The following is a 24,347-nucleotide window of genomic DNA, read 5'->3' as shown; positions in this document are numbered from 1 at the left end:
GTTTCTGTCCCTGGTCTATGTGTAATTTAGTATTAGCTAACTTACAATAGTAAAACTAACAAAACCAAGAAAGAAGGAGAAAAAATAAAAAGAAAGAGGAAAAAAAAATGGAGAACCAAAGAAATCAACAGGGAGAGATGGTGGGCAATCAAACAGCGAACAAGGCAAACAAACACTTAAAGAAAAAAAAATCCCCATTCAGGAACAGTAGAATTTCAGTCTTGGTAGTTCTGGTGTTACTCCTTTAGTATTCATTCCTGTTTGTCTGCTCTGCTAGGCAGGTTTGCAGCCAGGGTCTGGTGGTGCTGGAGTCCTCCAGTGGCAGGCTGCAGCCTGGCAGCAGAGGCACAAAAATGTCAACCTGCCTGTTCTTTCAGTGTATCATGACTTGGAGAAGCCTTCCATGGGCTAGAGGTTCAGGGTGCTGAAGTTTCACCTCTCCCTGGTACTTTACCTCAGCCAAGTGTGTCTCCAGCATCTCAGCAAGGTCCCTGATTCCCAGAGCTCATGCAGTCTGCATATGAGTCCTTTGCCATTTTGGATCCTTCTAGTTGGTTCAATGCTTGGCCACACCAGAAGGGATGCAGCGGGAATCATGAACTGCGACCGCGACCCACAGCCTGCTGTTCCACCGCAAGTGTCTCTCACTACTCTCACTTGTGCACATTGTTTATCTGGATCGAAATTTAAAATCTCCTATTTCTCTTGTATATCCCTGAGTTCTGCTAATCTAACTCACTTAATATACCTTAATCTTCTATTTTTAAGCTGCAAATTGTCTGAAGGTAGTGCCAGGAACATTTATTGAAGGCAGACATATTGAGCATTTTTACATAGAGTCCAGGATCTCCCTTCACCTTCATTCTGAGCTTTTATTTTTGTCTCTTTCTTGGATTTACTTTCCTTATGCCTCCTTCTTTATCCGAATACTCTTTAATTCTGTCAAGAATGTCTTTCAGTAACTTCCAGAGAAAGGTTAATTGGGAGCCAAATGTTTGAGACTTTGAATATCACCTCCTTTTTCACTTCCTCACTTATTGATAGTTAGGATGAAGAATAAATTTTAGAGGCTGGAAATCCAAATGAGAACTGTTGCACTGACTTTTTGCTTTCAGTGCTGCTGAGAAATGTGATGCCATTCTGGTATGTAGTTCTTTGTAAAAGAATCTGAAAACTTGCAGAAATTTCTCCTAAGTAAAGTTAATAATTTTCCTATGGACCATCAATGATCAATTAGGACAAGCAGATATGAGGGGAGAAAAATCTCATTCCCAACTGCAACAAAATTCAGAAGTCTTTGGGAATAAATCTAATAATATTACAATTTCTGTGGAAAAATTTCATTAAGAAAGATCCAACTGAAATTATAGGCAATAGTCATAGTTAGCAATGTTATACATAATCATAATAATTCTCTCAAACTTAATTTAGATTCAATGTAACTCTGATCCAAATCCTAACAAAGTTTATCCACAAATTTATAAGATTTATAAGAAAAAAATTTTTAAAAAGCTAATGAAAAATTTTAAAGGAATAAGAGAGGAAAATTTGCCTTTCCAGATCTCACTACTAATTCTAAACTTACCATAATTAAAATGGTATGCTATGCAAAGAGACAGAAACAAGAATGACTACACTAACTGTGAAATACCCATTCACATGGGAACACGGTATGTTAACAATAGCTTATGAAATCAACAAAGGAAGAATGCACTAGTAAATGTTGCTGAAACATGAACAAAACAAGATTAGATTCCCATGTCATGTATAAAAATGAACTAAAAATAGATGAAAAATCTCAATGTGAAAAGCAAAAATTAAAAACATCAAATCTGAAACGAAAATAGCAAGATATCAACATTTATTGAATCTGAGTGGCTCATGTATATTAAACTATTTTTGTAGCTTATACATGCTAGAAATTCAAAATCTTATGAATCATCTATAATGATTACCCTGTATCCCATGTCTTCCACAATATCACATGAACTTGCATTTTCATTGGTATGCCACACTGTCTCTTTGATACTACAGCCATACATAAACACATTCTTCTTTCGGGAATGGCCATGATAATCACAATATACCTTGAAAAGATAATATGTTTTAAAAGTTAAAAACCTTCACATTCATATATTATCAAATAAAGGAAGTTAATATCAAGCCAATGAACTGCTATGTATTCCTTGGTCTTTTTATTGTAAAAGAGTCATTATTATTCCTTGGTCTTTTTATTGTAAAAGAGTCACAATTTAATAATTAAAAGTACTTATTTTTGGAAAGGATCTATAATTAATTCTAGAATTGCTAAATCTTTTGAAAGTCTTACATCAAACCATAAGTTCCACTGCCGCTTTTGTATCTATTACTTACCATTTAAAATATAAATTCAATTAATGTTCAAATATATAGCTACAGTCATAACAGTCTCAAAGCAGAACTAAAACATTTACCTAATTTAAAACAACATGAAAATGCCTTCATGAGAACACTGTAAAAACTTTTCAGTTAAATTTTTAGAAGCATCATTTTTAAAAATGAAAACAGAGATTCACATGTCAATTTTACTCTTCTTGAAATTTTTACCTTTCCAAATAAAGATTAACTAGTTTAAACATTAATATAAAGTAAGAACATTCTAATCAAAAGATGGTGAGAACAGAATGCACATAGTCTCACACTAAGCCTGTTGCAGTTCCCCTGTGTGTATTAGAGACATTAGTCTCAGAGCTGATGAAAGAAGCCAGAAACAAGCTTTCCTAGCTTGAAATTTAGAAGGTACATGCTTTTGCCTTCATGTTGTTCAAACAATGAAGTTAAATATCTAAAATTTCCATAAGCTAGGAGTTACCAAGATTTATAAGCAAAATAGAAAAGGGTTTATGAGAAGTATAAACAACCTGATAAGAAAATGAATGCACTGTATTAATTTGATATCGTTATTATCACAAAATAGGTAATACAAAGATATTTTAAAGAATTGCTTTTGAAATTATTAACTCAGCTTTTATAACCAGAAAATAATGTACAAAATACTAAATCATTAATCAATAAAAATATTTCTGACTATACAAAAGTAAAAACAAATATTGCCACTTACCAGAGGTAAATGCTTAACTGCAGCCAGGTACTGTAGCAGCCCCTTTGTGTGGTAAATGGTAGGGTGTAAATCTGGATTTGGACTTTGCCACTGTCTGTTCAAATCCTCTCCACTTAAAGAACAGCGGTGACTATACATATATAAGCACAAAGATAGAAAACACTAATACCAATAAACCTTTATATACATTTCTGATTTAATTTTATAACCCTGTTCAAGTATTCAGATATACACAGTAGGATCAGCTAAATGCACATTATATTCATTTGGTAAATATTTATTAAGCATTTTCTATGCGCAAGATCTTGTGTCACATATATGCAATTTTTTCAAGCTACGGAAAAATTAATTCTCAATATTAAGTTTGCTCTATACTTTATAAAACATATTAATGTTCATATTTTCCATTCTGACTATATAATAATCATTTCCTCTACTAACATTCTGTATCTTCATTCTATTATTTATTTTGTAGGGCTACCTGAGCCCTCCTTCTAAGAAAAACAATATGAAAAGCATGTATTCTTGTAAGAATATAAGTACATTCTCATTTATTCAGAAGTACTAAGTATTAAAGGCATCAAGCAAAAGCCTTGAGCAAACCATCAGAAAGTGATAACAGAAGTATAAATAGAATTCTAGATAGTTAATGTTTCTGAATTGCATACCTTAGTTTCATAGCTATACTAAAAAGAAATTCTAGTTTTAAAAATTCAATGCTTCTACTGAATAAATAAGATGCTCATGACAGGTAGACTAAGTTCCATCTTTCAGGAGACACTACAGAAAGCTTGACAAATTGCCACAATAAATTTTCTGAATCAACTGTAATTCATCTCCACTTAAAAAGCAATTATCTTCCAATATTTCCAATCTAAAAAATTCCTTCTGTGAGAAACTATGCCTTCTTCTATCAGGAAGAGGTTAGCAGATGGGCCTAATATTCCACAGCAGTAGAAAGAGATCCCCAGAAAATTCTAAATCTTAGATTACACCATCAACGAAAAAAAAGAAGAAGAAAATGAGAGGTAAGTGCTTAAATCTCATATCCTGTCACTGTGACTTTTCTAGAACAACTGAGTAAGACATACAGATTTTATTAAATCACATTCTCATGAATACAGAATTTTTGAAGGGCCAGTGGAATGGCTCAAGTGACAGAGCAGCTGCCTAGGAAGTGTGAGGCCCTGAGTTCAAACCCTGGTACTGCAAAAAAAAAAAGAGAGAGAGAGAGAATGCAGAGTTTTTAAAGTAGCCCACTACTAGCATAAGAAACATATTTTCATTTAAAAACTTATCTTCTAACAAATTCCCCACAAAAATTTCTTTGTTATAGAATAATCATTAGATTTGTTTTCTGAATTAACCTAGATACTATTATTTCAACAAATTTATATACAACCACCCCAATAATTTATGATATTTCTATAACTAGTGCTTAACTTACTTTCCATTGATGACACCATCTGGATTTAGCATAGGGACAATTTTAAAAATATAGGATTCTCGTAAGTTCTGGGCAGTAGGGTTATTACTCATGAGATACTCCAATGTTCCTTTCATAACCCAACTTGCATTAGTTTCTCCAGGATGTACCCGAGCAGATAAGAAAACGTAAGGGCGATTTCCTAAGATACACATAAAATCTCAAATTAAAATGAACAGCTACTAAAAATTTGTACATTTCACTTTGGGGCTTTAGAAGTCTCTACTCAATTGTAAATTCTAATATAAATTCACAGTGAACTCACTGTACATGAACTATATACCAACAATGCAATAGGCCTATAAAGAAAAAAATATGAAACCACTATAAACTATGTCTTGATGAATGAAGGAGCTTGTAATACAAACATAAAATAATAAATAGTACTTTACTCACTTGTTTAGTTTCTAATAATAAATCTAACATGTAAAATCAGTTCTTTAATGTAAACTTGATTTTATAAAGAATAAGTAGATGGGGAAGTTTTAAAATACAAAATTATTTTTTTATAAAATCATGGAGAAAAGAAGGATATCCCTGTTATCACTAAGATAAGCTCAGAGAAAAAAGTATATCTGGTCAGAGATTTACCAAAAAAAAATTTAAACTATGTACTTAGACATATAAGTCTACAGAATAATCACTCATTACTCTTATTTTCATATATAGCAAGCTCTTTCTTTCTCTTGAAAATATTTTTTATCTTATTATCAAAATTAGAACAGATTGTTTTTACTACCACAGGTATAATTCTGAGGGAATTATAAAAGTGTAAATGGCAGAGAAACACAAGTAGCTGTTCAGTGCTAGCAATCAAAACACTTTATAGATTTCTGGTTGCTATATTTATAAAAATAAAATTTAATCATCAATTTTTAAAGTTATGGCATTATTACATAAGCTCTTAAAACAATGCTATATTCTACCCTGAGTATGATTTCTAAGGATAAGAACAGAACAATATTAGTATCAATAGGGACCTCAAAGAACATCTCAAGTTGCTACATTACATTCAAGATGAGGAAATTAAATCCTAGAAGTGGGTCCATGGCTAGACAGTAATATGACCAAGACTAGAAGAATCCAAGTTTTCTAAAGCCTGTTCTCAGTATTATTTCCATTATAAAATATATACTAGCAAGTAAAAATGAATGAGAATGATTCATATGTTGAGTAAAGAAGATACTTACTGAATTGACAGATATGCTCATAATAATTAGACTCTGGCATTGCTGTTATAGTCACCAACGGACAGCTGTTTCCAGACAGGGTTTCACATAACACATCTCTTCGAAAATATATCTGCTGAGGATTGTGGGCTGATTCCAATTTTTGAAGGTGCATCTTGACACAAATGTTAAAGCAAAGTATATAATCATTTAAAAACTCCTGTGATATACAGAAATAATGCATCTAGAGTTCCATATAACTAGAAGAGAGTCTGATTCTTAAATCCTTATCCCAAATCCTCAAGGCCAGATGTAGATCAAACATTAATACCTGGGAACTTGAGAAAGGTGATGCCTACAGCATATATACTATTAATTCTGTGCCAACACCAGCAGGGTCAGGTGCAGCAGCCTATAATAAACACATTATTATTTCTTCAGCAAAACATATGAAAAGTTACTTGAAGTGGAACTATATTCTAAATAGGCTCACATTTGAGTTATGAAAAAGCCTTTAGCTTGCAAAACCTTTAGAATTTTGGAATTATAAATGACTATAGACCTCTAACAACAATTTACAAAGTAAAAAATGGAAATTGTGTGGCACAAAAATTTTAACTTCATTTCCTGATTTCAAGATTAATATAGTCTCACTGCAAAATGTCAAGAAGACACTGAATTAATACAAAAAATTGAAGACACCTACAACTGCATCACCTAGATTACTAATAATTACAAAACTGTGGTTACATGACTTTAAATGATTTTGTCATTTAATAATTTGTATATACACATATATATTCATAATTGTGAATGATATACCACATTGAACACAATAAATATGTTTTGATAACACAGGTCTTAATGATTTTAGTATAGGGTTATGCCAAAAATAAACTGTCCAATTTCTTATTTTTATATACTTGGTTGTCAAGTTTTTGCCTCTGTTTATTCACACAATGACCTAAGAGGTCATTATTTGTAAAAACAAAAAATCAGCAAGAAAACAACACTGCAAAGCATTGGGGATGTAACAGTGAATAAGTGGCCCCTACCTGGGGAAAATACGGAGTGCTCTGAGAACTTATAATAAGGAAAGGGAGCCTGGCCAACTCTGGGCAATGAGGAAAAATCTTCTGAAGAAGGTTACATTTAAACTAAGATTCAGAGGATGAATAAAGGAGAGAGACAGAAGGAAAAGAAAACTGGAAGGCCACAAGGTAAAAAAGGAAAAAAAGTACTTTAAAAGATTATATGAAATCCATTAAAAATTATTTTTAAAAAAGGGAGATAAGAAAGAGTGATAGGGGGAGAATATTGTACAATGGTAATATTGTATAATTAATATACGTTATTTAAAAAGAAAAAGATTGATTATAGCTAGACTGAACAAAGGTGAGAAATAGAGGCCTTGATATGGAATGAATGGCCTGGTAGACTGTATTTTCCCATAGCTTGGGATACATACTATTGGCAATTGAGGTAACTAAGTGACACATGGACACCTTTTTAAAAAAAGTTTAACAGGTATATATTTTACTGTAAATTAGGAAAAATTCTGGCACATAAAAACTGTAATTCCATGGGTATTAACTTAAGATATGTATAAATTTTAAAGAATGAATTATTTTAAAATAAACATGAAATAATAATTCAAGCAGTATGTGGATATGGCAAAAAATGTGAAAAATGACTCATGATAAGAATTTTAGACTTTATACAAAGGTCAAGAGAAATCATTAAAATTTGTTTGTTTCGTTTCATCTCCTGTGGCACTGGAGAAACAAATCCAGGGCGTTGAACAAGTTGCTCTACCACATCTCTAGCTAACTAAAGAATTTTAAACGGGACTTTCATAAGGAGATTTGCCATAAGAGAGACCTCTAGCCAGAGTCTGGAAAAAAGATGAAGAAGAAAGAAAGGGGGTAGAAGTAAATCCAAAATGCAAATTAGAAAGAGGCTGGCAGAAATTTAAGTGAAAAACAATGATAACACAGTGGGATTGGGAGAAAGAATTCAAAACATATTTAAAAGATATGATTAATAAAGAACAAGACCATATAACCAGGCAAATAAAAATGTCCCGAAGATATATTTTATATATACTCATAATTATTTTCCTAGGATGAATTACCCCAAAATTGAAATACTAAGACGTAATGCATATATTGATGCTATTATTCAGCACAGAAAGACTCCTAAGCATTACACCTTTATTGTAGATTGTAACCTTTATTAAAATACAGTGAGGCTCTTTTAGTGTTCTCAGCCTGGAATCTCTTCTGCTCTATAGACTATAGTGTTCTTTCCTTTCCTCCTTTCTAATAGGTTAGAGGCTTGTTTCTAATCATTTTCCTCCAATTTCCTCATGATCCTTGACCATCAGGACAGATACTCTGTTCTGATAAGTCTACCATGGTCGGTCATTTAATTACTTGATTTAGTTTGTTTACTTTTGTGTTACAATGCAAACATTCAAAACTCTCAAGAGATCTCCTCTCATGAAACAACTCTTACATCCTACATCCTAAGGAAGGAGGATCTAAGACTCCATAATGAAACCATTTCCTGCAAAACTGAATTTTCAATTTCCCATAGAAAAATTCAAATTACATCCAAATTCTTCCTCTGTTTTATTTTTTAAGAGATTCAATGCTTTTGGTTAAACAAGTAGAAATCTCATGTAATTGAAGTTTACACATCATTAATCTTAGCTTAGAACTATAGATTTCTACAAAAAAGATAGGAAGTAAAAATCATGTCAAATTCCTTCATATTTCTTTCAATAAGGACATTCCCTTTTTCCTCCCTTTAATGTTTCAAAAAAAATAGTGTAGTGTTTTGTAAAACCTTCAGCACTGAACCTTTTTCTTATTAAGACACTTAACAAAATCAAATTCTCTTTAATTATTTGATACACATGCATAATGCATAGTAGTAGTCATAAATACAATTTAATTTGGAGTTCTCACCTGCAAAGTTGAATATGTATATGGATAGTGATAAGCAAAGTAGCAAACATCATCTTTATGTGGAAAATTAACGGTGAATGTAATTGTATAGTAGGATTTTCCCTTTTGCCCACCTGCAGCAACTGAACTTCTTGAGAAGTGATTTCTGTAATCGAAAAGCATAACCGTGTTTACAGAAGTGCTGATTTTCCTTGCTACTCAACAACTTCAGGTGAAAAAAACAGACTATAAAAGCTTAACTACTCTATACAACACAGACTTAGTATTAATAAAGTAGATAATAACTATCAGCCAACATAACTTATTTTATTATTTTTTACCTCTACACTTACTAATTACACAAAGCTAATAGACAATACGTGAGTCAACTTTTTAAAAAAAATTAATACCCAATTCTTTGACAGTCATGTACATTATTGCATCTAGGGTCATCAATGGCTTCTACAACCATTAGATGAAAGGCTGATGAACATTTTTATAGTGGATGCATTGAACTACAATATCTGATTTCATTAATATCAATGTTAAAATTACAAATGAGAAATAATCAGAGATGATATTGTTTTCTAATGTGATGCAATGGGAATTCATTACACCACCTATGAAGTATTCATGCCAAAAATCAAACCTGAAATTGATTTATCTAATGGCCAGTTTACAGAATTGGTGAGATAGAATTTGTTAATTCCAGAGATTCAATCAGCAAAATACAAGTATGAAAAAATCTGTAAGACAAATAATACAGTTTAACACATGAGTAGGAAATAAAAAGAGAAAAGGCTATAAATTTTTAAAAAATTAAGAGACATATCCACAAAAGCCAAATGTGAAATGGATTAGTAAAGGAGATGGACAGATCTCAGGTGATCTAAGCCATTTTTAACATGGAATATGTAATGGTTTTATGCTTTGTTCTGATGATCACTTGCTCTTTTGGCTCACTGTTCCTGGAAATAAATCACTTGTAACTTCTTTTATAAGTAAAAATTTTTTCAAGGTGTGATCTTTAGTCAGATTATAATTAAAACAAACCAAATATAAACATCATTTTTGAGGCAATTGGGGAAGTTTGAACATTGGCTGCATATTTAATATTAAGCAATTTTAACTTTTCTGAGGTATGATAATGACACTGTAGTTAGATTTTTTTAAGGTCTTTTTAGAGATACATATTTAAGTATTTCTGGATAAAATGTGTTATCTGGAAATTCCCTTAAAAATTCATTGTACACATAATTTGGAGTAGAATTTTACTATTTGTTGCCTTGAGCAAGTAACTATGCAAGTTTGAGTCTCCTTCTTTAAAGATAAGAATAATAATGCCAACCACATATGGTTGTTGTGAAGATTAGATGTTATGTATGCAAGGCGTTTAGTAAACAACAACAACTCAGTGTGGAAGCAAGGGTTTTTCAAAGAGCTAAAGCAAACCTTACTAAATGTGCTAACTGCTGACCCTGGATGTTGCATACATCAGGCATCATTACCTTATTCTCTGCTTTTATAGACGTTTGAAGATTTCCATAATAAAAAGATTTTAAATAGCTTTAAGTTTTCAAGATTTTAAATACTGCTGACATTGCATTTAAAGATGCTCTATCAAGTTAATTTCTGAAATTCCAACTCCTCTTGAAAGACCAGGTTTTGAAACATCAGGGACTACAGGTATTTGTTCATATACATAAATTTTCAAAGTATTTTCAAATTGGTAGTCTTCAGTAATTTAGTCACTGTTTCCTGTATAGCTATCCAATGACAAGGTGCTAAGGATTAAGAAACATGCAAAAAAAAGTTCAAGAACAATCCCTGCCAACTATTTGGCAGGGATCCAAAAAATTTAACATCTACTTGGGGAGGTATTTATATAACCACCTAATAGCTATATGGCAGTTTATAGGTTATTAACCAGCAAAATATACATTAATTCAAGTATTGCAAGGAGGCAATTTTATTCCATATAAATATATATATATGAGAACCAAGGATGAGAGGACTGAGCTAACATGAAAAGTTAAAACACAACACAATGCAAAAATAGACTTTAACCTTACTATCTGAATTTCAGGTTCAGGAAAACAACTATAACAGTTCCTACTACACAGAAAATGGTTAACAAATGTTAGTTTAAATGAACTGAACTCTAGTTCTAGATCTAGAAGTATCAAGAGAAAAACAAAATTAAACTAGCTGGGCGTAATAGGGCACGCCTATACTAACAGCACTTGAGAGACTGAGGTAGGATTACAAGTTCGAGGCTCTCCTGGGCTGATAGTGAGATGCTGTCTCAAAAATAAACAATCTTGCCATCTCCCCTTACATAGACCAGAACAACTTATTATGCTATGATCACTCATTTTGAAATATAAAAAGCATGCATTTATTAATGATTTCTATTACGCAAAACTAGAGAAATATGAAAGAAATAGCTTTTTGAGAAACATGGTTTTCTCCTTTAATAATCTAAATAATTCTGCCAAAAACTACTCAGAACATCTCTGCTTCAATCCAATGTGATGCCAGAGAGGCAAATGATCAGAGTATTTTTATATTACACTGCCATTAAAAGAAATATGAAATGCATTCAAGTGCAGATGAATTACATTATTACCTTTATTCTATTCCTATTTATTTGCTATTTGTTTTGCTAAAAAATAAATAAATAAGGGGGAACCCTTACTAAGATGAAGCTCAAGGACCATTTCTTTCCCAGAAAGTAACGGCACTGAAGAACTTACGCTTTATAAAAGACATGCGACAAACTATTTGGACATTTTAAGAAAGTATCTTCGTCTGACAAAGCTAAAAAAGAAGGGTCATTGGTGCTAGTTAAGCACAATATTAGAAGTCAAAATCTACTTTGCAGAAGCTTCAGGGTTGAGATTTAAGAGAAGAAACTGAGATGCCAAGTGGTCACATTTTAACAGCTTGTACAACAATACAGTAACATTAAGCTTAGCATTCCATAAGAGAATAAATATGAGATTGAAATTGTAAAATATATGCAATTGTGTTATTTATAGGAAATGATCACTGGAAAGAACAAAAGATTAAAATAATTAGTTCAGATACACAGGTTTTAAAAGCTGAACACTTTCTTGTTTATTTAGGATTCACAAATTTAGAAGAACAAAGGGAAACTAATCATTTTATGTAGAACATCCAGTGTACTTGAGTTGAGTGTTTTCATTAACTATTTACTTGATATTTCCATAAGCCAGTTATTAACATAGCTCATACCAATTGGTATTTTCTATGAATATGTAGGGCATAATATATATCACTGAAGAGACAGTAAGGGACAGAATAATCCATACCATAAAGGTTAAGGTTTTTCTCCCTAATTTGAAAGATCAGATACATAACCAGATGTATAGGCAGCTTAAATTTTAAGAGTTTAATCTGAATTTATGTGTTTGTATTAGCAAAATATTCACAGAAGGTAAGATAAGAAAATTGTAGTGGTTGTTTCTAAGTGGTTGTTTTCTAAAATCTTATTTATGACTTATTCATGACCTTTGTAGTTGTGAAATATTAAATCACATATTCCAATTTTCCAAATAAAGGGAAACACATAAACAAAAACTAAATATTCTTACCCACCTAGCAAGTTTGAGACCCTGAGTTCAAACTTCAGCACCATCAAAAAATAAACAAATAAATAAAACTTTAAAAAGAACTAAGTATTCTAAGTGTCCCAGTAACAGCAGTATATCTTAAGGATGATGGAGACACCAGGAAAATTTAATTGAGTAATGAATGATTTCAAAGAATGGCTGTCAATTTTATGGATGTGAGTGGACAGTAGTTATGCTTTTTAAAATGTATGGGAAATAAAACAAGTATGACAGGAAAAAAAATAGGAGATACCTGGAAACACATGACCTGCAGAAATAGAATAAAATGGGAAGCAAGGAATATAGAATACTAGATCATTTAGAATGGAGATGAAGAATAATCCAGTTACTCCATAGAAATAGTAAGTGATATCTAGTATTTATTTCTTTTTATGTACATGTTCTCATTCTTTCTTCAAATTCTGTTCTCATTCTTCTAATTCATAAAAGCTGATTATCTACTTGAAGTCAAACAAGACTTATGTAAGGTGATGCAATGTAACTCCAGAGTATCTCCAGATAAAATATTTTAGAAATTAAAACCAAGTAAACATTTATGTGTTAATACAAGAAGGGAAAAGATAAGAATTACATTTGATATTATAGGAACAAAAATCCACTGTAAATTATTACCTGTAATTTCTACTTTCACTTTTACTGAATGAAGTTTCTAGAGTTTTAAAGCACTTTTTTTAAAAGCTAAGGACACTCTGGGTGTGGTGATACATGCCAATAATCCCAGCACTTAATAGAGTGAGGCAGGAAGAGGGCAAGTTGGATCTCAGCCTGGGCTACACACTGAAATCCTGTCTCAAAAAAAAAAGATACATAACAGATATCTAAGTGAGACATGGTTTGAATATAAATTTGTCTAAAAAAGTGTTTTAGACAGCATGACTATTCAAATAATATAATAATTCTATTTTTACCTTTACAGTGAAATAGTTCAATGAAGCTAATATCCCCTTTTGTAAGCTGGTATCCCATTCTTAGAATACTTACTTATAGTAACAAATGTCAGTCCCCATACGAATCCACCACGGTCTGGCATTTAATGCTTCCTGAACTGAATACATGAGTGGTTGCATACCTTTGAAAGGAAAAAATGGGGGGTGCATTTTAGAAGAGAAAGAGAGAATTCTTTTTAGAATTTTTGAGTCAAAAATTAACCTTGCCCTTGCAGAAAGCAGCAAAGTTCAGGAAAGCTGAAATAAATTACATAATCACATTTTGGTTTTTTGTATATGTTAAATAAATTTGAGAAATTTCTTAGAAATCTAAGCAAAGTCAACCAATAATATACTTTCATTGTTTTGATTTAACTAAAATGGGATTATAACTTTAGATGGAACATCACTAAATCTTTTCTATTAAAATTTTGCAAACTAAATCAATGAAAGGTAAGATTTTCCTTGTAAGAAGTAAAATGGCAAAAACATGTAAATAATGAACAAACATGTTCTAACTCTCCATGGATTCCAATGAGAAAAAGAGCAACTAAAATGCATGTTGCTCTGGCACCACCCTTCTTTATACAAATATGTGTTACTAGCAGGGAGGGGGGTTGTTAATTAAAATAGGATTAACTATACAGTATATTTTCTTGGGAATTCTTAGAAATGTTTTCTATGTGAACATAAAATCATATTTAATTCCTAAAATGATACATTAGATTTCTAACTGGAATTGACTTAAATTCATGTTAGTTTTAGAAAGACTAACAACTTTTACTGAGAGTGGGTTTGACTTCCCTTAAATTCTAATTTAATGATATAATTATTTTCTTGGTACATAAATATTGTTAAGCTTATCTGCATTTTATAAGATATTTTTCACTTTCATTTCTAATTGGTTACTTCAACAATGAAGAACTATTTTTTATATGTCTTAAGTTCACATTATACAATTTACACACTAATTTTTCTAGATTTTTACTAGTCTTATAGGTTTTCTAGTTATATAATCATATTATGTACAATTTTAAATAATTTATCTACTCTTGGAGTAGTTAACTATTTCATTTTCTACTTTCACTGCATTTCAAAAAATCACCATCTCAAAAAAATGATATAGTTGTAAGAACAAACAACTGCTGTGCTCATACTTTAAATGAAAATGTTTTGCCATTCAATACAACATTTGCCTTTTTCCAAGTCAATTTTAATCATGTATAATAAAAATTGCAAACACTGAATCATTTATATGTGCCAAACACTACTGTGTTATTACATGTATTAAAAGTTATTAAATCCTCAACACCCGTAGGTAGTAAATGCTCTTATTATTGCCAAATTTAAGTTGTTTCGCCAGAATTTTTATCACATTTAAAGGTTTATTTTTATTAATTTTGGGGGAGGGAATTGGAGTTTGAACTTGGGACTTTGCGTTTGCAAAGCAGGTGCTCTCCCTCTTGAGCCACATCTCTAGTACTAAAAGTTTTATTTTACCAAATGCCTTTTCAGTATCTACTAACAGAATTACATGACTTTTCTCCTTTAAACCACTGGTCAGATAAATTATGTTGGCTGGTTTCCTACTGTGAACTATCTTTGCATTCCAAGGAAATGCTATTCTTTTGGTAGTAATTGATTAAAATAGCTACTATGTAGAATTTTGTATCTTGGTTGTTAAGTTGGTATTGGTATTGATATTACACTAGCTTTAGAAAAATTAATTTTAAATCATTTATCTATTTCTATTATTTATTAGAATAACAAGAGTACAACCTATTTTAAAGGGTAAATATAATATCATAATACTGTGTCAATATGGTGACTAATAAACTGTGTAGTCCAGCCCGACTTCAAAAATTCACAATCCCCCAATTTGCTGGGACTACAGGCATGTACCACCAAACCCAGCTTTTCAGTTCCTTTTCAAAAGTTACAGTCTATATAGAATTTGTATGGTTTTTTCAATCATCTTTTGATATTTCTATGTTTGTTTCATTTTGTTCTAATTATTTTCAGCATTTATTTTTATTAATTCTCTTCTTTTACCTCCCTTTAGTTTCTTCTTTTTCTAATTTCTTTTATTTTCTTTCTTTTTGATAGAAAGGCCTCACACTTACCAAGCAGGCACATTACCACTTGAGCCATGCCTCCAGGTCTTTTGCTTTCATTACTTCTGAATAATGCCCAGGGCAGCCTAGATCATGATATATCAATCCTCTTAATTTTATATGTAGCTGTGATGACAGGTGTATACCACCATGCCTAACTTTTTATTGGTTCAGATGGGGTCTCAGTGGAATTTTTGCCTGGTCTGCCCTCAAACCATGATCCTCACAATTTCTGCCTGTGAGTAGCAAAGTTACAGGTGTAAGCCACAGTGCCCATGTCTTTTTTCTAATTGCTTAGGTTGGATACTTATTTTCAGTCTTTTTTATTTTAAATATAAATATGTCAATTTTCAACTTACTAAGTTTAGATATATCCGTTAGGACTAAAGTGTTCTCCTTTCACTATTTTCTAGATAGAGCTATCTGCTAGACAGCTTCCTGCTAGAAAAAAAATGTATAGCTACACTGTATAATGTGGTAACCATTAGCCACAGGTAGCTATTAAGCACTACAAATGAGACTAGCTTTACTGCAGAACTTAATTTTTTTAATGTTTAATTTTGGGGACAGTACAAAGTTTGAACTCAGGACCTTAGCTTGCTAGGCAAGTACTCTATTACTTGAGCCACACCTCTAATCCTTTTTGTTTTAGTTATTTTTCAGATAAGGACTCACGTTTTTGCCTGAGGCTGGTTTTGGACTGACAGTCTTCTACCTACAGCCTCCATGTAGCTGGAACCATACCTGTGAGCCACCATGCCAAGCTTGTTTGTTGCGATGGGGCTTCCCTAACTTTCTGCCTGCATTGGCCTCAAACTGCGATCCTCCTGATCTCCGCCTCCCAAATACCTATAATTGTAAGTGTGAGACACCACACCCAGCCCTTAAAATATTTAATGTTAATTAATTTAAACAAACATGTGGCTAGTGGCTATCTTATTGGACAGCAGATTTATAGGTAATGTCTACTATTAGTTGTAAATTTCCTCTTTGGGTTTTTTCTAAGAATATTACAAATCCCAAAACTCCATGTAATATGTACCTTTTGTTAATTTCTACTAATATTTTAGATCACAATGAAATCCACAGAACATGTTTTAAATAATCAATGAGTTTTCTCTGCTTTTAAGCATCTTGTGAACATGAAAATAACTCTGTGCTACTTCTGTAAACAGAGTGTAAAAGCTGAAGAGAAGTAGTACTTAAATATATTAAGATTCTGTAAATACATTTCATTGCAAAGTCAAGATGTGTGCTCCCCAAAACAAAATGTTTCCAAGATCAGATTCAAAGTTACTTCACATTTTATGTACTTCATCAAATACTAAACATGACATTTTGGCTCACATTTCAAGCGAGATATTTTTGTACAATTTTTCTGTTGTTCTTTTATTACTTTATGAGAGAAAATTTGTGGGGCTTTTTCTTCCATATCACTAATAGTTTTCAGTGATCATTATATCCTATCATTTCTAAGAACCCATTCCACTTCAGTTTTAAGCCTAATTCCTGGATTCCACTAATTTACAATTCTAATTTGGACGAGTTGCTTTCTAGGAATGTTCCCCAGCATTCAGCCTCTCATTCTGTTCCACTGGACTCCTGGATTAGTTCCACCATTTCTTACAGCTCACATCTCTCTCAGAGGAGGAATGAACATTTCCCATGATTTACCAGGTAAGTATGACCATAGTACCAATGCAGATACAGTGTTGAAGAAAAAGGAAAGGAGGGGAAGGGGAAGGAACTACAGATCAATAGTTCTCCTATTAGCTCTTCTCTAATTTTCTGAAAGTGCTTTTGTAGAATTGATGTTAATTCTTAAATAGTTGGTAGAATTTTTCAGTGCATCTGCATCTAGAGTTTTCTTTTTGGTAGTCTTTTTTGGAGGGTGGAGGTGGGACTGGGGTTTGAACTCGGGGCTTCTGGCTTGCAAAGCTGGCTCTCTACTACTTGAACCACACTGCCAGCCCTTGACTTCTTGATATATCAAATTTGGAAGAGGATATTTTAAATTCTCACAGCTGTCTTGTTTTTTTTTATTACTATGTTAATGTTGTACTGGGGATACATTGCGATATTTACAAAAGTGCTTACAAAATATCATAGTTAAATTCATCCCTCCATCATTCTCCTTGATACCCTTTCCTCCTGACCTTCTTAGAATAGTTTCAGCAGGTCTCATTTTCCCACTTTTAGCTGTCTTGCAATAAAGCTGCATTTCTTGGAGCTTTTGCTCTACCTATGTGGGTGCCAATTATAACTGCATTGTATAAAAAGGCTAACAGCACCTTTAAGTATTATAAGTTGCAAATAAATAATATCTATCTTTGACCTATTTGTTATTTTTTACCTTGAGTTTTTCTTTGTCTAACATTAATATTGCCATATTCACTTTATTTTATTTGCCACTTGCCTAGTTTATCTTTGGCCAATCATGCATTGTCAACCTTTGTCACTGACCTAGCATACACATACACACACACTCACAATTGTGTAACTTTCAAAATCTGGTTTTTGAGAGTATTCTGGCTCATTCATACTTAGCGATGACCTACACATAGTTCCTTCAAATCCTTTCATCTTATTTTCTTTCTACTCCTCATCAAATGCTTTTTCTCCTTCTTTACCTTCTTCTTTTTACTGGTTCATTTGCATTTTTTCATGTTTCCTTTCTTATTTCTTAGTATGGAGACTTTCTGCCACACTTCAGTTGTACTTCCCATCCTTACTCAGTACCAATTAGCTGATTTTTTTCTGAGACCATATCAAAGTAAATTACTAAGCCATCCCACCAAGTCAAGTTTCATTTCTCTCATATTTTCCCCTTTAAAAGAATGTTTTTACTTAACACGTTATACATTCCAAGTCATTTATCTTTCAGGTAGCATATTTCCTGAATTCTTATATACACCAAAATATAGTTTACTGGCAGACAAATGCAGACTTTGGAAAAGACACTTGACTGTCTCCAGCTTCTAGTGACACAGATGAGAAGTCCAATACTAATCTAATTTTTCATATGCAGAACAAGAAAGTGATTAAGAGCAGGCACTCTGCAAACAGACTAGGAGGATTTGAATTTCAACTTCGTGGCATACCAGATTCATGATCTTGGAAAACTACCAAGTACTCTATACCCCTATTATTTTTTCTGTAAAATGAGGGTAACAACCTCACTGGGTTGTGTGTTGTGTCAATTAAGAGTATCACATGTGCCAGGCAATGGGGGTTCACATCTATAATCCTAGGTACTCGGGAGGTAGAGATCAGGAGGATCATGGTTTGAAGCCAGCCTGGGCAAATAGTTCGAGAGACCCTATCTTGAAAATACCTAACAAAAAAAGGACAAGTGGAGTGGCTCAAGGTGTAGGCCCTGAGTTCAAGCCCCAGTATCACCAAAAAAAAAAAAAAAAAGGAAAAAAAAACAGTATCACATGTGTTCGCACTTAGAACAAGGTCTGGCACCTGGTAAATATTCAATGACTATTAATTGCTGTTGTTTTAATCATTATTTCTTTTCAAACAACCCATTCTTTTAGGAAAGCATGTTAAGATTTTCTCTTTGTTCTGAAATGCAACAATTTCACTGATACACACAAAAAATGTCTGACTTCCTTGCTCCTAACTGGGACTCAGTGAACCATTTCAATCTGAAGTTTCAAACATCTCCATACACCAAACACTCATTGCAGTAATTAACTATAGTAGAAAAACAGTTTAGGTTAAGGTCAAAGAGCATTTTAGATTTATCTTGTGTTCTAATTTTTTAAAAGACAGTGTTTTCTTATATCATTTTTAAATGACATTACTAAATTCTAGTGAAGGGAGCTATATTTGGAAGTTTTGACTATATATATTTGACACAATAGGCTGCAAAAGTCAATCAAGTAAGGTACTCAGATTCAATAAACCACATCTACTCAACTTGAAACAGAAAGGTTATATTTGAGAAACTGAATTATCCATTAGCCAAAGGTTAAAATTTCATGTGCCTAAAACAAATAAGGTAAATATTATCAATCCTGTCACTTGAATATAGGCCATCAAAATATTAAATTGCCAGAGTAACATCCAATGGCATTTGTCTCTAATATCCAAGTAAGTCCAAGGTTTTAATGAGGACATGGTCAATATTAACTGCAAATATGAAGAAAGGATGAGGTGTTTTAGGTACTACTCATCGATGATAGAATCATAGAATCTTAAAATTTTAGCACTGAATTAGCACCTAATTAAACAGATGAGGAGAACAAAGAAAATTTTAAGTAGTTTGAATAGAGCCAAAAGTAGCCATCACAAGTTGAATATGTCATTTGGACTCATTAAGGACTCTGTAAAGGAAAATATAAGCTTCTAATACAGCTAGTATTATAATAGAGATTTTTCTAGCGGAAAATTCCAATTGCCTAAATCGATCTTTCCACAAATTTCACCAACAAATAAATAAATAAATTCAACAAGTAACACAAATAAAACCACTAATTTCCCAGGCATTCAGCATTACGAGATGACAGAATATACCACAAACTTTAAATCACCAATACACCAATCACACTAAATCACCGATATAGCAGCCACATGGAAACAACACAGTAGGGGTTAAAATTCTTTGATCAAAGTAGATTTCAGGCCAAAATAAATTAAATGAAATGGGGAGGAGCTTTTCAAAATTACAATGAAAATATAGCAATACTTAATGTCCATGAGCCAGGTAAGATCAACATCACATATAAAGAAGAAAACTGCAAGAAACATAAGGAGAAATAGAAAGACACTACTGATGGCAGATGCCAATATACCACTCTCAGTACAACAGATCAACTGAACAAAAAAGCCCAAAATATTCAGAAGTGCTAAAGAATGTGATTTTTAGCTAAGTGTTCTTACTGAGAAAAAAAGTGAAACTTAATAGGTATTTAAGGATTAGAAGGTATTTTCATGTGTTAATGATAACTTCCTAATCCTAATAGCTATACTGCAGTTACACACAAAAAAATGCCATTATTTGTAGAAAATATAACCAAAGCACTACAAAGTGATGGGACATTCAGATGTTCAACATCTGGACACAGGGTGCAACTTTTCTGTAAGCTTAAAATTATTTCAACATGAAATATTCAGAAAGAGTTGATGATCATAAACTGAACTAACATTGCCCTGACAATACATTTATGCATGCTCATTTTATGTTCCTAATAGGATTATCCTCATAGTTCATTCATCCTTTGCCCCAATTATTGAACAAATACTTACTGGACATCTACTAAATGCCAGACTACCAATGTTGACACCAGTCAACACAAAAACACAGTTCCTATCTCGGAAATTTACACACAAGTTGAGGGGAGGAGGATTGAGTAGGAAAAGTATTAGTCAGCTACACACATAAATAAAATTGTAAAGAGCACCCCAAAAAGGAAAAAAAAATTATACAGAACATCTGTCCAAGATGCTGATTCAATATGGGGAGTCAGGGAAGACTTCCCTAGGCAAAGGATATAGCTCAATCCTTAGGTCTGGAATATACTACTATGGGGATGGGGGTAGAAACACCACACAGACTACACTCCAAAAGTCTATCCCGTTGCCTGTTTCTAAACATGTTCAATTTATGCCAGAGGTACTTAAAAATCCTCATGTCCCTGGGAGAGAAAGAAACAGGGAGAGTATGAAAAAAGGTTGTTCTAAATTGCAAAGATTGGTACTCGCTTACCTTAGTCAAGAAATACCTAAATTGAAAACTTTATAGAAAATCAATTCTTTCATTCTGGTTAAGTTCATGGGAATTGAGCACAGACTAAATTTAGGGTTAGTATTTGACACAAAATGTTAATATTAAGTTCAAATGTAAGGACACCTGTGTAAGAATTTGTTCTCTTTATTGGAAACTGGAAGTGTTAAGTAACTACTGTTGATGAACATGATAGGCAAATGGCAGATAGCTGACAAGAGCCTTGGTTAGGGAATGTAAAAACAAAAAAACAAAAAAAAAAAGAAAAAAGGTTGTTACTAAAATGCAAGTCTGCCATCTAGTGGCGATTTAAGCAAATCTCTTTCAAGTAATCTGTGTGTGAGGGGACAGTACGTTATAGCATTTTATAAAGCGATGTAAATTTTCAAATTTAGCAGTATTCTGTTTATGATTAAGAATAAAGTTAGAAATATAAATATTGTAAAACGTTTAAGTTCATTCATTTATGAGAAAACTAACTATTTAAGGGAATAAACTAAAATGTCTCAAAGAAAAGGGCAAGAGAAACAAAAGCAATGGTCAGACTGTCCATTTTGGGAACACTGACAAAGAAAACTTCTACTGGGACCATTTCCTGAAATCAACATATACTTTCCCAACCAGCAAGCCTCAATGAGAGAGAGAGAGAGAGAGAGAGAGGGAGAGAGTTACAGACAATAAGCTGTTCACCACAAATAATTCCTTTAGTCATCAGCACCATACTGGAAATGAAGTCAAAATGATTCTGATGGCTACAATATATTAACTACACAGCTAGTTACAACTGCTTACAATGTTTAATTCTAATTTACCAAAATACTTCTTCTAATTCTATTTATGTTAAGCTGAACCAACATTTGTTTTATGTCTTATTAACCTAACAAATTCAATGAGAGTTTCATTACAAATTATACATACAGCTGGAGGTGTGGCTCAGCTGGTAGAGTGCCTACCTCGCAAGCACAAAGTCCTGAATTCAAACCCCACTACCACCAAAAAAGAAAAAAAATACATCTTCTTAGTCTATCATTTGTACTAACTTCCTTGTTAAATATTTATAAATATATGGAAATAAAAAGAAAACTCATAGTAGATGTTTTGTCAGAGTCTAGGAAGAATCTCTAGTAAACAAGACAGATGGAGCAAGACTGAAAACATTTCAATGTATAATCTATTTTTGTGGGTTTTTAACTGTTTTGTATTTGGGAATTTATAGCTGTATTTGAAGTCCCATAAAGAATAACAAATAAAGCAAGGCACAATGGCTCACACTTGGGAGGCAGAGACAGGAGGATCAAGGCTTAAGGGCAGCCCAGGGAAATAAAATAGCAAGGTTCAGTCTCAAAGAACAAACCAGCATAGTGGTGCTCACCTGTAATTCCAGCTGTTCAAGAGGCATAGGTGGGAGGATCACAGCCCTACCTGAAAAATAACTAAAGAAAGGGGGCTGAAAAAAAGTGCAGGGGGCTGGTAGTATAATTCAAGTGACAAAGCATGCAAGACCCTGAGCTTCTACCACAATACTGGCAAAAAACCAAAACAAAACCCAAACAAACAAAAGAGTAACAAATACAGGAAACAATAAAGTAGTGTACACATACATACACTGAAAAAACAAACACAACAATGTAAAAATTTTAATAGGTTAAAATCATCTATTAAAAGACAAAGGATCAAACAACGTAATCCCATCTCTATTTACAAACAGCAACAGGCAAAGATATATCAAGCTATTTTAAACCAAGACAATATAAAAATAGAATTTAAGGCAAAAGAGACTGAGAGGATAAATTATTTTACACTATTAAAGGGCAAATACAAAAGGAATGTGGGAAAGTTACAAACATCTAGGTGTCAAATAACACTGCATTAAAATATGAAAAAGTACTTTTTAAAACTGAGAGCTTGAGCCAGGAGCTATGGTTCAAGCCGTAATTCTAGTTTCTTGAGAAGTAGAATTCAGGAAAATCACAGTTCAAGGCCAGAGTAGGCAAAAAGTTCGCAAGACCTCATCTCAATAAAAAAGATGGGCATGGTGGTATTTTCCTATGCCCAAGTACACAGCCACCCAATTACACAGGAGGCTGTACATAGGAGGGTCATAGTCCAAGCCTGGCCCCAGGCAAAAATGTCATACTTTGGCTGGTGGCCTTAGCTCAAGTGGTAGGGCACCTGTACAGCAAGTTCAGAGACCCGGATTCAAACCCCAGAACTGGAACAGTGCAGGGAGGAGGGGGAGAATACACTTGAAATGTGAATAAATATGCACTGGTCTCTGCAACCCCCATCCCTGACAACAGAGCTCCTAAAACACTTATAATCTCCTGAGTGAAATGGGGTCAAGGAGCATCTTTTGTCCTACTATCTGGCCTCTGACCCTAGTTATGGGCACAGAAATCCTAAAACCCTCATCATTTCCTAAGCAAGAGAGAGGCTAGGAATACCATTTGTTACAATATTTGGCTTTTGACCCTGGTTCTTGACAAACAGCTCCTAAATTTCCAGGAATTTCCTTGGTAATACAAACATCTTTTTTCCATTGAGGTACTTCTTGCTGGGCTCCTAAATAGGGGCTGATCACCAGAAAGTCCAAGCCATGATCAGAAGCTTAGAACTTTCAGCCCCATCACCATCCTTCAGAGAGGAGAAAGAGTTGGAGACTGAGTTAATCAATCATACCAATGTGATAAAAATCCCTGAAGTACAGTGTTCAGACAGCTTCTAAGTTGGTGAACACATCTACATGCCACAGTGATAACATGTTCCAGCTCCACAGAGGGAAAAGCTCTTCCACTTGGGATGCTTCTAGACATCACCCTAATACCCTTTCATCTGGCTGTTCATCTATACCATTTATTATATTCTTTATAATAACCAGTGGACTGTGCACTGTCAGAGCAAGTTATTAAACCTGGGAAACCATTACTTTCAACTGGTATCTGAAGTAGAAGGCAGTCTTAGGGGACTGAGCCCTTAATTCAATGAGGTCTTAAAATAGGGTGGAATAACTCTTTCATAACAAAAACTACATAAAATACTTAAAAATAAAGTAAATAGAAATGTGTAAAACTTATAAATAGAAAACTGAAAACCTTAGGTGAGGGCAAAAAAAAATTTGAACAAACAGTGCACCACATTTTTAAGTGGCAAGACAAAGTAAAATAATTCTCTCCAACAAATTATTCTATGAATTTAATCCAGCAGAAATTTT

General features: G+C 33.0%; 1 protein-coding gene and 1 long non-coding RNA gene across 11 annotated transcripts in view; one reads left to right on the top strand and one right to left on the bottom strand.

Annotated features, from left to right (window-relative positions):
- Positions 1-17,101, top strand: part of LOC141415529 (uncharacterized) — a 30,255-nt gene extending 13,154 nt beyond the window's left edge. Inside the window, exons 2-3 of the long non-coding RNA XR_012440499.1 lie at positions 16,055-16,259; positions 16,960-17,101. This is a non-coding gene — a long non-coding RNA (uncharacterized lncRNA). The remainder of the gene's footprint in view (positions 1-16,054; positions 16,260-16,959) is intronic.
- Agtpbp1 (ATP/GTP binding carboxypeptidase 1) overlaps positions 1-24,347 on the bottom strand; it is a 224,142-nt gene that overhangs the window by 41,125 nt on the left and 158,670 nt on the right. For all 10 annotated transcript variants that reach the window (XM_074052257.1, XM_074052262.1, XM_074052256.1 and 7 more), the window contains 6 exons: positions 13,344-13,431; positions 8,728-8,872; positions 5,777-5,930; positions 4,548-4,728; positions 3,101-3,230; positions 1,956-2,087 (listed from right to left, as the gene is read on the bottom strand). In XM_074052257.1, the coding sequence (XP_073908358.1) occupies positions 1,956-2,087; positions 3,101-3,230; positions 4,548-4,728; positions 5,777-5,930; positions 8,728-8,872; positions 13,344-13,431 (830 nt within the window). The remainder of the gene's footprint in view (positions 1-1,955; positions 2,088-3,100; positions 3,231-4,547; positions 4,729-5,776; positions 5,931-8,727; positions 8,873-13,343; positions 13,432-24,347) is intronic.

The sequence above is a fragment of the Castor canadensis genome, chromosome 13 (genome assembly GCF_047511655.1).
Source record: "Castor canadensis chromosome 13, mCasCan1.hap1v2, whole genome shotgun sequence".
In the NCBI taxonomy this organism is placed as follows: domain Eukaryota; kingdom Metazoa; phylum Chordata; class Mammalia; order Rodentia; family Castoridae; genus Castor; species Castor canadensis.
Note: the sequence above shows the minus strand (reverse complement) of the source record. Positions and strands in the feature narration are given on the sequence as shown.